The sequence below is a fragment of the Thalassophryne amazonica genome, chromosome 7 (genome assembly GCF_902500255.1).
Source record: "Thalassophryne amazonica chromosome 7, fThaAma1.1, whole genome shotgun sequence".
NCBI lineage: Eukaryota > Metazoa > Chordata > Actinopteri > Batrachoidiformes > Batrachoididae > Thalassophryne > Thalassophryne amazonica.
The window spans coordinates 75,261,455-75,277,232 of NC_047109.1; the positions used below are offsets into that span (position 1 = coordinate 75,261,455).

The window sequence follows — 15,778 nt, forward strand, 5'->3', positions numbered from 1 at the left end:
ACACACTCATCACTGCTTATCCTGTTCAGTAAATGATTGCCTGTGTTTCGTTTTCATCGTCCCATCATGTCGTCATGGTCAAGCTCAATAACACAAGCGGGTTTGTTGTTGCAAATTCATTTGCAGGTTATAAACCTGACGTTGGAGTCGACTGCGAAGGAAAACGAATGAATACCAACACGTATGACAGATGCTTATTAACTCATGCCAGTAATGATTCACATCTTTATTTAGCCCTGATCTATTTCCCTAAGGTATACTGACTTTCTAACCAGATCTGTCCTAAAGACACTGCACTGGAGAGAGTGGGAGGGAGGGTTAGAGAGAGAAAGGGTGAGATTGAGCTAGCGCAGGAGGGAGAGAGAGAGAGAGAGAAAGAGAGAGAGAGTGTGTGCACAGGAGAGCAAGAGAAAGAAGCCAGAGCGGGGAGAAAGAGTCAAATGGGGAGAGGGAGAATGCGCGGCGTCTGGTTAACACTTCCACGCTTGTGTCCAGAGCCTTTGTGAATACACCATGGGATGCATCGGCTCCAGGAGACTGAGTAAGCACCGCTTCTGTTACTCTCTCACTGCGGGTTGAGGGGGTGGGGGGGGGTTCCTGCAGGAGCGAGGGGGTTTGTGGAGGCTTTGCATGTGCACACCTCTTCCTCTGTAAGCAAGCGGGAGACGTATGGTCACTATAACTGCGGGGTTAGATTGTAAACAGTGTATGTCCATGTTAAGATGCAAGAGATGAGGTGTGTTAAAATGTGATGCTGTGTTGTGTGGCAGCATCCTCTCTCCCTCCCTTGATTTGTGATGCTGTTTGGCAGTATCTATATGTGTGAGAGGGAGGATGCAGATAGAGGAGAGAGGCGGGGAGAGAAGACTGAAATCCAGTAATAATGCTTGCTTTTAGGCTGGCGTGATTTGGAAAAAGTGGGGGAAAAGAGGCTGATGCCATTGTAAAGGGCATATGCACAGTTTATTGTTATTTACATGCACAAACAGCGGGGACAGCGATGGATAAAGAAAAAGCAGCAGAGGAAGGGTTTTATGGGAGGAGGGGAGGTGGACGGATGTCAGTAAGGAGACAGAGAGGCACATACTGTATTTGCAGGAGAGGCACTGAGATTTCAGGTGAGAGGACATTCCTGGATAAACCCATAGATGACGTGGGCACTGCTGTAGGGCAAGAGCAAGACAGAGTTTTTCCAAAATAGTCACACTGTGTGCGATTTCTCATATGAATGCACATAGTATTTATATATGTTGTGGTGCACATTCAGATACCACACAGTGGAGTCATGCTCGAAGGTAAAAACAAATTTAAATACATGAGCACAGACTTTATTTGATGTACGTATAATATGAATGAACCAGGTATTATGCTCTTAAAAACACATTCATGGAAAATTCATACACTTTGTGCGTATTTCACTTCGCTCATGGGGGGGGGGAGCTCTCTGTCAAACCCAAGCTACCACAAAGAAAAATAACAGATCCACATTCATCAATTCCCCTTTTATCTAAATCTCAATTCTTGATGAAGACAATTTTAAAATATCGAGAATATGCACGCTCAGAAGAAAGAGTGCATGGCACAGATAGCAAGCAGGTGTGAACTGAATTCAGCAGAAACAGTAAGATAGTTTCTTAGAATATGCATCATTTGATGAGGAGAACAAGGTTTGGATGCTCCTCTGTCAAAACACAAGGCCAAACACCACACAGTTTTCCAGAAGTGGTGCTAGAAATATTGACGCTAAAATGGACAAAATCCTACCAAAAATATGCCACTGTATTATGAATGTGATTCAGAATACTTAATATATATATATATATATATATATATATATATATATATAAAGTATTCTGAAATTACATTTTCCTCGTCAGCACGAGGAAAATATACTGAAATGACACAGGAAATGACGCATGTACTATGCGTCTGTTTTACATGAAAACTTTAGTAAATATAGCTCAGTTTGGGGAAAAATTGTGCTGTAAAGTTGGCGACCACCCATTTTACTGCCGTGCACCGATCATGAAACATCCATATATGTATAAGCCCTATAATCCTCACCCCTTCTTCTGGAGTGGGGTGTGTGTCTCCTTCAAGCTTGGGTCTTTCACAAGAGGCCTGGGAGTTTGAGGGTCCTGCCCAGTATCTTAGATGACTTGGGACTGCACTCTTCTGGACATGGACAGAGACCTCAGATGCTATCTGCTGGAGCCATTCGCCCAGTGTGGGGGCCACAGCCCCAACAACCACCCTGGCCTTTACGTTCCACTTCTTTTCTAATTTTTCCTTCAACCCATGGTACTTCTCAATCTTCTCATGCACTTTCTTTCTGAACTTGAAATCACTTACAGTTGCCACACCAGCCCTTTTCTGCACTGTGTCAACCACCACGATGTCCAATTGATTGGTCAGCACTTGTTTGTCTGTCTGCAACTTGAAGTCACACAGTACCTTAGCTCTGCTGCTGTCAACTACCTTTGGTTGGTGGTATACCCAATATTTGGGACAGGTGTGTGAGTGTGTGTGTGTGTGTGTGTAGCAGGGGATCGAGACCACTTTGTCCTGCTTCCATACATGTTTGACTCAAATGAATTGTATCCTATTCTGGCTGGTTTTCCTGTTTGCTCAGGTCAGAATAAAAGTTGTCATTAAACTTGATGGTGAATCAAACAACCACTCTGAGACCACAGGGCGCATCTTGGTTCATGACAGCTTTATGTCAATTCCTGATGCACTGTTCTCTGATTTTGAGGTTTTCAAGCAGCAGATAACCTCAGTGTTGGCTTCCCAGTTGGAGTGGAAGTGCTAGGTCATGCCTGTCCTGAAAAAACATAAGACATTGAAACCCCAGTGTTTGCACCAGACAAATAAGCAGCATAGCTATGAAAATGCACTGTTTGGCTTCAATTGCTCTTCAGAATTTTGGCTGTAGGGTATCATCCCAAAATCGACCCTGCTGCTCAAACTGTATTTAGGATTGAATTTTCTAGTTTGTTTTTGACCCGAGGCATATTCTAAGCTATAACCTTTGGTATTATTTGGGCTATTTTATTTACTAATCTAAAATATACTATATAAAGCAGTTTAGGCTATTTTATACCCCGGGCTATATTTTAGCAGCAGGGGTGGGGTGGGTGGGTGATAATCTATCAAATTACTCCCATCACATTGACCTGATGACCTGTGGTCCATCTATTTCACTAAATATTCTCCTTCTTTCTGCTAATGTTATATAAACACTGCTGATGTGAACCCTGGCCCTGAAGAGGAAGCAATGCTTTTTATAAGTACACTGTGTGCACAAGTACTTCTTCTTTTAAACTATGGAATCGGCTGCAACACTGGCGTAGAGGCGTGGTTGTTTATCCTGGGTGAGAATGGCTTTAGTGTGCCATATTGATCGGGCTTCTCAACTGCAGTCCACAGTGCCAAGCTGAGATCAACAGGAGGAGCAGGACTGGATTTGTCACGTACGGGAGAAGCCCTGATGTATCGGTCTGCCCTCCAGAAACACTATCTGTCCCCACTGCATCCTATCTGGGAGTGTGCTTCATGTTTGTAACCACTCACGACTATAGTATCCGTTTCTTACGCATCATGCGTTGATATAATACTCCTTAGCAGACAATGTACTGCATTGCTTCTTATGTTGTACACATGCGAATATGAGAGAAATATTGCTGTAGAGTTAAAGTATTGTTATCAGAAAGGAGGTTTTTTTTCAGAACGCTTCAGTGATATCACAAAAGCTGGGAGAAAAAGGAATTATTTAAAAACCCACATTCTGTGGATGCCATGACAAACATCAGCATTGTCATGAAGATTATTCTTCACAGGTGTGTGAGGTGATGGTTGTAGTGCCAAAGTAGGAATGAAACCATGTAGTGTAGCTACATTCATTCACACTTATTTCACAGTTTAAGTGTGGAGTATTCTTCAATGTTACATAACTGTTGCTTTATTATGTGTTTCATCTCTGAATAAATAATAAAATACAGTATACTTTAGTATAATGTAGAAGGGCAGTTTGTAGATTGTGTACATTCACCATGGTTCCAGTCCCCAGCCTGAGCAAAGCCATAGCATATGTGAGGATGACATATTACCAAACCAACTGGTCTTGTTTACTGATCTTTGGTCCTGATAACTGAATGGTAATGCCGACTGCTCAACTTTGGTCTTGATTGATGACCTTTGATCCATACCGTTGGTTGGCCTTTGAGCCTCATTATGGATCTTTCATTGTGATTGCTGATCTTTGATCCTGACCAGTTCAGGGTAATTCTGTGGCAATGAATTACAATCAGAGCCAATTTTTAATGAAATCTATGAGGGATGATTGAAAAGTTTTGAGCCTGACCCAGAAAAAGTAGGGCGTGGTTCTCTGTCTTTTGTATTCTGAAAGACCAGCATTTATCTTGAGTGTGTGAATTTTTTACCCACTAGGTGCAATGTTGCAGACACAATATTTCAGTGAAGTGAGTATGGGTGTGTTAGATTGGCAAAATGGACAAAGCTGGTAGGCATGCTGTGATTCATTATCTCATGAAAACTGGAATGTCTCTGAACGAGATCCATGAGGACATGCTAATGACATTAGGGGAGGATGCCCCATCTGATGTTACTGTTAAACATTGGTCAGCTGAATTCAAGAGGGGCAGAACAAGTTTTTCATTTGGTTCTGACGGAAGAACTGGGAATGACGAAACTTTCAACACGATGGGTCCCAAGGTTTCTCATGGCCGATCATAAAGGTACAAAGTTCCATATGTCCAGGGAGAATTTTCAGCTTTTTGAGGCAGAATGGGATAGGTTCATGCGACAGTTCTTGTCCATCACTTCTAACTGGAGTCCAAAGAACAGTCAAAACAATGGAAACGTGGGTTCTCCCCCACTGAAGAAAGCCAACGCTGTCTCTTCTGCTGGAAGGGTAATGGCCTGTGTCTTCTGGGATGCTGAGCGCATCATAATGGTGGACGATCTCCAGTAGAGGCAGATTTTCAGTGGGGCCTATGTTTCCCTTTTGCGACAACTGTGGGGGAAAATAAAGCAAAAGTGGCATGAAATGCTCCAACAAGTTATTCTGTTTCACCAGGACAATGTTCCGGGCTATATATTGGTCATCGCAATGGCTGCCATTCATGAAAGTGACTTCAAAGTTGTTCCTTTTACCCACTTTATTCCCCTGATTTGGCTCCTTCAGACTTCCATCTGTTTCCAAACATGAAAGTCATCTTGCTGGAACTGATTATACAGGGGTTGAATTAGTACGTGCATGTGCTAGTTTGTGCACGTATTATTCGAGCGGTGCACATAATTTTATACTGCACTAACACTGGACCAAGTAACTTTATCCAAGTTTTATCAACTATAAGCACCAGTAGAATGAGCCAATAAAGGAATAATAAGGAAAAAACATTTTCCAGTGTGTTGTCTTCGTCTTCCCTGCGTTTTATGACTCTCACACATGGAGTGAGTTGCTGTGCTGTATTTGTTATGGAGTGAGTTGCTGTGCTGTATTTGTTATGGAGTGAGTTGCTGTGCTGTATTTGTTGTGGAAAGCTGACAAACGTCACCAGCGGCACCATCCCTGGGTTCACAACATCCTCATGAGACGTTCCCAATTAGGGGAGTTTCATTATTTGCTGCAGGAGCTGCAGCAAATAACTGGAGCTGCAGGAGCTCCAGTTTGAGGACCTCCTGTCCCGTTTGCGCGCACACATGTAAACAAAGAAAAGAAAAAAAAAAAACTGGCTGCCGCTGCAGTTCCTCGCTCTCTCTCCCCTCAAACTCTGTCATAATTGTGTTATAAACCAGTCACCATTTGTTTTGTTATACATCTGTGTAGTTAATAAATAAAATAATCTTCACAGATGATTCGTTTGCGCACGCGAAAAAGAAACTGTCTGCCACTGCTGCCGCTCTTCCCTCAAACTCCCCAGAGAGGAAGAGTCTGACACATCAGAGGAGGAGTTTTAAGGTTGATATAAGACTGACTTTTGGTTGTGCAAGTGACTTTTTTTGGTGCAAGTAATTTTTTGTTACTAGCAGCAGTGCAAGTAGGTTCAAAAATGTATTTCGACCCCTGTTATAGTAGTGATAATGATGTCATATCTACAGTGGATGATTTCCTTGCGCTCCAGGATGGGACCTTCTATGAGAACAGTATTAAGGCACTGCAGTGATGCTGGAAAATGTGTGTAGACTTGCTTGGGGTGTTGGGAAAGTGTAAGTACACGGACCCACAACAGGGGGCGCAAATGAACGGACAATGGAATAGGTCAAATAACAACACTTTACTGTTGCGAACGTGCACAACAAACACAACAGATTACACAATAGATCAGAGGTCAAATTACAAGGTGTCGTGTGGGCAGGCTCGAAGATAGGAGACGCCTGTCCAAAGCAGAACCGGAACCACACGATTTCCTCCGCCACCAGACCCCGGGAATACTGGAGCCGCCAAGTCCCGAACTCCCAGGTGGCCACTGCCTCCGCGTGTTGGACCTGGTACTGCTGGCGAGGAACAAAAACACAATTAAATGTGGGTGCGTCTGCACCCAGCAATCTGCACGGCAGGGAAGCTACCTCCACCTCTCGTTGGAGAAAAAGTCTGTTATCACTCACAAAAATCACAAAAGGCTTTCTATCAAGCAGTCAGGCTGAGGATATTACCTTTCAGGTAGAACGATATCTCGGCAAAGAGGTGGAGATGACGTCTTGCTGATATACCGATGCAGATCAGATGAGTGGTGACAGCTGTCACAGGTGATGAGTGTCAGCTGTCACCCCGGCTGCTCCTGTGAGGCGGCAGCGCCCTCTGGTGCCTGGAGCCCGCACTCCAGGCAGGGTGCCCTCTGGTGGTGGTGGGCCAGCAGTACCTCCTCTTCAGCGGCCCACACAACATGGGGATTATGTTAAAATATAAATCATTACATTAATTCAGTTGTGGATTCTTCTTGGTCGAGCTCAAAACTTTTCTGTCACCCCTGGAAAAATATGGCCAAATTTTGCTATCATTGTAATTTCGTTACAGTAGAATTGTCCTGTACACAGTAGAAAGAAATCTTACTTGAATGCCTTCTTCACCAGCAACAAGCAGTATAACATGACAATAAGTACAATAAAAATCTGTCTAATATAACTAACATTACTATTTTCAAAGTTACCATAAAAGTGAAAATGTAAAGTGAAGAGGGATTGTACTGGACTATGATCCTGAAGGGAGCTTTCACACTAGAGATTAGATTAGATTAGATAGAACTTTATTGATCCCATGGGAAGACTCCCTCAGGGAAATTGAGGGACTATGATGTGAAGTTGCTAATGCTGGCCGATTTAGCATTAGCAACTTCACATCATAGTCCCTAATGCTGGCCGATTTAGCATTAGCAACTTCACATCATAGTCCCTAATGCTGGCCGATTTAGCATTAGCAACTTCACATCATAGTCCCTAATGCTGGCCGATTTAGCATTAGCAACTTCACATCATAGTCCCTCAATTTCCCTGAGGGAGTCTTCCCATGGGATCAATAATGTTCTATCTAATCTAATCTAATCTCTAGTGTGAAAGCTCCCTTCAGGATCTTGCTAATGCTGGCCGATTTAGCAGATTCTCAAAAATCTCTGTGAGATGCTGAAGAAGGCTCACGCCATTCACATTATGACGTATAGCCCAGTGCTGCTGACGGAGAGTGAAAAGTTGATAAATGTCCACCAGTGCCACGGTCCACCAGACTCCGCAGGAGCTAAGTTGACGTCAGTTGGGCAACGCTGATGTTCGTCCTGGACCACAAAGGCTGGTGGATCTGAACGGAGCTGTAATGGTGTGATGTAGTGGTAGTGGAGCTCAACTCTTGAACATGAAAGATTTTAAACATGTTGAAAATTTTTCTGGGAATACAATGAACATCAGTGTTGCTTGACTGACGTTGTCTTAGCTCCTGTGGAGTGTGGCGAACTTCAGTGCTGGTTGATGTCCACCTTTCACTCTCCATTGGTAAACACCGGGCTAATGCACCCTAAGGGACAAGTTAAAATGTTTTAACAACCGCATTCATATTAAGACATTGCTACTGCTGAAGCTTCTGAGTGCTCCAGTCACCTTTGGCAAGTGCCTTGTGTGCAAGAAATACAGCTAAAAAAAATTTCTGAAAAAGAAATACATAATTATCAAATTGGGTACCTGTGGTAGCACTGTAAATGTAATCAAAACTGTTTTCTTAATGAACTTTAGAATTGCATAGTCTAGTTATTAATGTGTTCTTGCTTTTTATGATTACTTGAAACATGTATTGCTGGCGGTATAGGGACTATTTACCATGTACTACTGGACAGATCTAAGACTGGTGCAGGGGTGATATAAACTGATTTATTAGGAAAAAATACACCAAAGTGACCGTATTCAGACATATGTCAAAGATTGAAAAAGTATGTTTAATGTTATTTCTAAAATGAATTACAACCCCAATTCCAATGAAGTTGGGGTGTTGTTTAAAATGTAAATAAAAACAGAATACAATGATTTGCAAATCCTCTTCAACCTATATTCAATTGAATACTCCACAAAGACAAAATATTTAATGTTCAAACTGATCAACTTTATTGTTTTTGTGCAAATATTTGCTCATTTTGAAATGGATGCCTGCAACACTTTTAAAAAAAAGCTGGGATAGTGGTATGTTTACCACTGTGTTACATCACCTTTCCTTCTAACAACACTCAATAAGCGTTTGAGAACTGAGGACACTAATTGTTGAAGCTTTGTAGGTGGAATTCTTTCCCATTCTTGCTTGATGTACAATTTCAGTTGTTCAACAGTCCGGGGCATCCGTTGTCATATTTTGCGCTTCATAATGCCCCACACATTTTCAATGGGCGACAGGTCTGGACTGCAGGCAGGCCAGTCTAATACCCACACTCTTTTACTACAAAGCCATGCTGTTGTAAAAGCCCAGAGAAGGTGGCGGCATTTCTGGCTGTTGTTAATGTATCGCTTTCATTTTGCATAGTAGAGTTTTAACTTGCATTTGTAGATGTAGCGACGAACTGTGTTAACTGACAATGGTTTTCTGAAGTGTTCCTGTGCCCACGCGGTAAGATCCTTTACACAGTGATGTTGGTTTTTAATGCAGTGCCACCTGAAGGATCGAAGGTAACGGGCATTCAGTGTTGGTTTTCGGCCTTGCCGCTTACGTGTAGCAAGTTCTCCAGATTCTCTAAATCTTCTGATTATATGATAGACTGTAGATGATGGAATCCCTAAATTCCTTCCAATTGAATGTTGAGAAAACATTATTCTTAAACTGTTGGACTATTTTTTCACACAGTTATTCACAAAGGGGTGATCCTCGCCCCATCTTTGCTTGTGAACAGCTGAGACTCTTGAGGATGCTCCTTTCATACCCAGTCATGACACTCACATTTAGTGCCTTCAGTTCCCAAACGCAGGCATCCAATGAGCAAATTCTGCACAAAAACAATAATGTTTATCAGTCTGAAATTTAATATCTTGTCTTTGTGGTGTATTCAATTGAATATAGGTTGAAGAGGATTTAGAAATCATTGTATTCTGTTTTTATTTACTTTTCACACAATGTCCCAACTTCATTGGAATTGGGGTTGTACATATATTTTACAGTGGATTTCTAACTCCCATGCAGCTGCCCTGTTGTCCATAATGGCTTAACTTCCTAATTTTCCCAAACAGACTTTTTTGCAAATGAAGCAGTTGTTAAAGGTGAGTTGAGCACTCAGAGGCTTGTTTGCAAACAGTGTCTTAATATGGATTGTGTTGACCAAAAAAAGTTAACCCCACCATATGACTGCTTCACATATGACTGGGTCAGGCGAAAACGCCAACGGTGTGACATAATAAGATGTCTGCATTCATCTCTCCGTCATAGAAAATAGGCCTTAAGATGCAATCAGTGGGAGATGAATATTCTCATCTCAAAGTGAGGAAAGGTGCTGACATGTAGAACAAGATAATAACTGTCATTTTTTTTAAAGTCGGCATTTGGTGCACAGCTTATCTTTACTCTGGTGAGAGCTGCCTTCTTCCCTTTTATAGCACCACGAAGGTGATCACATTACTGTGACATGCTGTTGGTCAAACCCATAATTGTGCTAAATACTACATATTAGAAGTTCTCTATCCAGTTACCAGGCCACTCCACATGTGAGTGACTTCATGCTGAAAACCCAGCTCACTGTGTAATTTAGGGCATCGTGTGCAGAGTGAATAACTGGACTGCAGTGGTGAAATTATAGATATGAATATGGGACATTGTGACAAGTCTCACCTGTTTGTACAGACTCCGGCTCTCCTTGTCTTACTTTCATTTCCACAGTTTCAAATTTAGGTTTGGTAAGGTGTTTGCAAACCTCTGATAATCTCAACTAGCCACTGTGCGAGAGCATTTCAATCAATCGATTGTTACTGCTACACGAGCTGTAGAGTAAAGGCATGTCAGCACCTTGTCCAATTACTTTGTTTATGCTGTCACATCACAGAGAGGATTTCCTCACAAATTTAAAATGTTGCCTCTGAAATCGGTATCCAGAACCGTTGCTGCACCACTGCTGATAGCAGTACTCACATTTTCCAAAATGTGTGCTGGGAAATCTGGCAGGCTGAGCTGAAGGTTGGAAAAGCCCTTTACATGTGTATACATATTCAAGGTGAATGACTCAGAGAAGAACAACCTCAGAGGGCGTATCTGTGGGCCCTGGTGGCCCTTATATGTGGTATTCTTACACAGCACAGAGTCTTCACCTTTAGCTTTATGCGAGTGTGAATGTATGAGCATGCTGCTTTGTCATTGGATAACAGGGGCCTCATTTATAAACATTGTCTATGAAAAAACAAACAATAAAAGGTGTACACCTTTTCACAAATATGGGCCTTAGTCTTTGTATATCACTTAAAAGATCCCAGATAAACTGGGCAATCCAGGATCCATCCTTCTCATGTTAATCAAAGTCTGAAACCATGGTCCTTTCTCTGAAAAGGGTGGATTGTCCCCTCTAGGTCAGGAGAGCACGATTACCCCAAGTGAAGGAGTTCAACTGTCTCTAGATCTTGTTCACAAGTGGGTGTAAGTTGGAGCATGAGATTGATAGACAGATTGGTGCTGCATCTGATGTTCTGCAGATACTGTACTGGACCATCACAGTGAAGAAAGAACTGAGCCAGAAGATGCGATTCTTGATTTTATCATTTGTTTTGTACTCCTTTCTTCACCTATGGTCATGAACTCTGGGTTATGATAAAAAAAAAAAAAAAAAATCAAGGTTGTAGATAGAAGTGGAAGAAATGAGATTCCTCCATTGGGTATCTGGACTTATACTTAGGGACTGGATGAGAAGCTTGAATATCCAGGAAGGACTCAGAATAGAGTCACTGCTTCTTGTCATCAAAAAAGCCAGCTGAGGTGGTTCAGGCATTTGGTGAGGATGGCCCATCATCATCTCCCTAGAGAGGTCTTCCAGGTATGTTGAACTTGGAGGAGGCTGTGGAGAACACGAAGGATTCCCTGGAGCAATTATATTTCCTAGCTTGCTTGGGAATACCTTAGGATCAATTTATTTCATTTATATACCACCAGATCACAACAAGGCTACCTCAAGGCGCTTCACACGAGTAAGGTCTGACCTTACCAACCCCTAGAGCAAGCACACAGGTGACAGTGGTAAGGAAAAACTCTGATAATGTTGAGGAAGAAACCTTAAGCAGACCAGACTCAGAGGGGTGACCCACTGCTTAGGCCATTCTAACAGTTACAAAGTTTTTACAAAGCTGAAGATCCCCCAGCAAGAGTAAGAGCATACAGCCAATGACAGGGAAGTGCGGAATGAGCTGGTTGGTGTGTAGCAGTTGCGACCTGTTCCTGGATAAACAGCACAAAATGACTGAATGCATGTTAATTCAGTCCTTCAAACCCAAGTAAGGCTTTGACTAGACAAGCTGGAAGTGAATCAGTTGAGATGATTAAGCATACCTGTGGTCATTGACTAGGGTACATAAATCAAGCCTGGAAACCACAATCAGCAACTCTGTGACTGAATTAATGATGGAGGGAAGGGTACCACTGACCTCTACACACAGTATAGAGTGCTAATGTTCACCTCAAAGGAGCAACAACTTCTGTTAGATGGCGATGACAAATTTGCAGAGATGATTTCATAGTAAAGGAAAGCTGTAATTAACAGAAAGGCTTTATGCCAAAAAAAAAGTGTCAGACACATTAAATGCATCAGTAATAATTCTCCTGCTATTAAGTATGGCAAAAAAGTCAGACAGATAAATCAAAATGAAGGACATTTATAAAATGAAAGGTATTTGAATAAAGGTGCATTTACACATAACCAAGATGCGCTACGAATGTCATTTTTCTGTCATTCGTGACACATTCCTGACATTCTTAATGTAGTGCAGCAGATAACTCAAACAATCGTGCAAATGGTGATACAAGCACTAAAGTTGGTACAAATACTCTTTAGATATTACTCTTTTGAACAAACCGACTGGCCACTTGAATTTTCAATAAGCGGCCAGGTACGGGTCAATTGAAAAATTACACAGGGGTCAAAATTAAAAATGCTCAAATCATTTTGAAAGCTACACCACATTATTTGTCTGATCATAAAGATTCCAAAAAGGTATAGTTTGGACTATCTATGACTGAATGATCAGGCGTTATGGGGTAAAAACAGCAAAAATGGTGACAAAGGTCAGTTTCAGTTTGTACAGGGGTCAAAAGTTAAAGTTCCTTCAATTTTGGTTTTGATTGTGTTGAATGTTTGGTCTCCAAATAAAGGTCAAACAAGGTCAACATCCATTGGATTCTTTGACATGTGACATATGTTACCCAGTAACATAACTAAGCATGATACATGGTCCAAACTATTCCTTTTTAAAACCCTTTTAACTCGACTAATAATTTGCATCATGTTTTACCAAAATTGGAGCAACTTTAACTTTTGACCCCTGTACAAACTGAAAGTGACCTTTGTCACCATTTTTGCTGTTTTTACCCCATAACTCCAGAACATTCAGTCATAGATAGTCCAAACTATACCTTTTTGAAATCTTTATGATCAGACAAATAATGTAGTGTAGTTTTCAAAATGATTTGAGCATTTATAATTTTGACCCCTGTGTAATTCTTCAATTGACCCGTACCTGGCCGCCTATTGAAAATTCAAGTGGCCAGTCGGTTTGTTCAAAAGAGTAATATCCAAGGAGTATTTGTGCCAATTTTGGTGCTTGTATCACCATTTGCATGATTTTGCTCTAAATATTCGCCTAGCTGCTGCACTAATGTGACTTAACGCGTCTGAATAGGTTTCTTAATAGTGCGTGTTGGTGCGTGATATTCTTGATATTCGTGGAGCATGTTTTTGCCTGTCAAAAAATCTTCCACGAATGTCACACACCACCCTCATATCGTCTCACGTCGTGGAGGTCGCAACTGAGCGTACTGATCCGTCTTGATGAGTATTGATCCTTAATAGAACGTGACAACGTTCGTAGTGGTTCCTGTGATGGTTCTTGGAGCCCAAACTCACGCGTTATTACAAAGTGACACGGAAACTGTTGTTTTGACACGACTTGTAACGCGGCGTCATATTTCACTGCGCGCCACGACAAATCACTTTTCTGTCACGTGCGCACAATTAAACTCGGCTCCAAATGTCGTTCCACAGTTCCTGCTGAAGCTCCTCAGGATGCTCCTGCAGGTGTTCCACCTGCTGTTGTAACCGATGAGCGGGAGAACGAGTCTGAGCAACCAGAGGAGCGAGAGGAGACTCACGTGCAGCCAGACATCTCTGCACCTCCTCCAGTCCGGCGGAGGAAGAAGCGCGCTGCTGACACCAAGTCTAATTTCAGTGCTCTTCAGCGCGCTCCTGCAGGTGTTCCACCTGCTGCATGTGCATAATGTTTGGGAAAATGCACGAGACGACAGCCGCATGAAGCCACACATCTCTGTCCTCCTCCTCCTCTCTGCGCCACTCCATGGCACAGAGCCCAACTACGCATGCAGTCACCAAGTTTTTCTGAAAAACTGGAGCGATCTGAATTTGGTTGGATGAATATGGATGTGTGTGTGGAGACAATTCACCTCGTTCACAACGTGACAGAACTTAACGATGTGCTGTTACGCGCAATAGCGCGCAACAACGCGGAACACTATTCTTGACCGTGCGTAATGGTTCCTGATAATTCTCCAGCAACACGTGCCATTAATCGTAACGTGTGGTAACAGGTTGCAGCAGTTCCTGAGGACACCTGACGCCTCTGCCCCCAGTCATCACATTCGCGATCAGCGGCCGAGAATGTGTACTTCGTGGCATTCGTGACTTGTCATTATGTGTAAACGCAGCATAACAGAAAAACACGGAACAGAACCCGAAAACTGAATTCCCAAAGTAGAAAACAATGAAAAGTGACCATATGTGATCTCTTCAGTTGTTCACTGTCACATTTGTGTGTCCACTGCATGAATGATCTCATCATTTATGCAGTCTTACCATTTTGTGCTTAACTTTCAGAACAAGTACCAGCAGACCAAGGACATGAGAACAGGTTAAAGTTGTAGACTTGTCCATCAGAAGTGCATTTGTACACAGCAAAAGTGTTGAACTTGTACAGGCATTAAATTATCTTGGCAGTGACATCTGTGGGTCCTCTGCCTTTGAAATCGGAGATGCCTAGGAGGAGTTTACGGAGTTTTGAGATTGCTGGACAGATGGGTTTAGTGAAACAGATACCTTTGTAGTACAAGGAAGGTCCAAGTCTTTAGGGTCCTGGTGCTGCCTGTCTTACTGCGTGGTTGTAATACTTGGATGCCAGCCTTTGACCTAAAGTGACAACTAGGTCCTTGATACTTGGTCTCTTTGGAGGATCCTTGGATACCTCTGGAAGGACACAGAAGAGTTGTACCATGTGCATTGTAAGTAAGTAATATTCATTTATATAGCACTTATCAGATAAAAATGACAAAGTGCTTCACAAGAAACAGTAAAAATATAAAATCATAACATCAAACTATATAACACGATAGAAATAGAAAACAGCATAAAAACAAGTTTAGCTAAAAGTTTGTATAAAAGTGTCTTCAGGTGATTTTTTTTAAAGTGTCATTGGAGTGTAGCGTAAAGACTGAGGAAGAGCGTTCCAGAGTCTTGGTGCAACTGCCCAAAATGATCGATCCCTACGGGTTTTAAAAGAGTTTGGGACTATCAGCAACCTTTGACCTGATTGCCTAAGGGATCGGGAAGAAGAATAAGGTTTGAGCAGGTTGCTGATCTGCTGGAAGAATGTCCATGTAGTGCCCTAAAAGTTCAAACTAAAATTGTAAGATGCTTGTGAGAGAACATGTGGCACATTTTTCACACCATGATCCAGCACACAGGTGCCTCTGTGTTGAGAACCCCAGCAACTGGAAAAGACCCAGGGGACATGCATTTTTCATTTGCATGCTACAGTTACTGGGGTCCTCAACATTGAGGCACCTGCGTGCTGGATCATGCACAGAGAAACAGGCTTCATGACCAAAATGTCAAAGCTGACACTCCCTCACAGTTCAAGTGATACTCCTCATCTTAGTCTTTCTTAGTAACTGCTTGTTTGATAAGTCACTCCAGCCGTACCCAAGGTTCCTTCAAAGAGACCTAGCCCCAAAGAAATCAGTTGTCATCTTAGGTCACTGGTTAGCGTCCAAGTCTCACAACCATACAGCAAGACAGGCAGCACCAGGACACTAAAG

General features: G+C 42.3%; 1 protein-coding gene across 10 annotated transcripts in view; it reads left to right on the plus strand.

Moving 5' to 3' along the window:
• Positions 1-328: 328 nt before the first annotated feature.
• fam131bb (family with sequence similarity 131 member Bb) overlaps positions 329-15,778 on the plus strand; it is a 65,516-nt gene continuing 50,066 nt past the window's right edge. For all 10 annotated transcript variants that reach the window (XR_004561830.1, XM_034174550.1, XM_034174549.1 and 7 more), the window contains exon 1: positions 329-541. Coding sequence is in view for 9 of the 10 variants with exons in the window: in XM_034174550.1 (XP_034030441.1) it covers positions 514-541 (28 nt within the window). In the remaining variant the exon portion in view is untranslated. The remainder of the gene's footprint in view (positions 542-15,778) is intronic.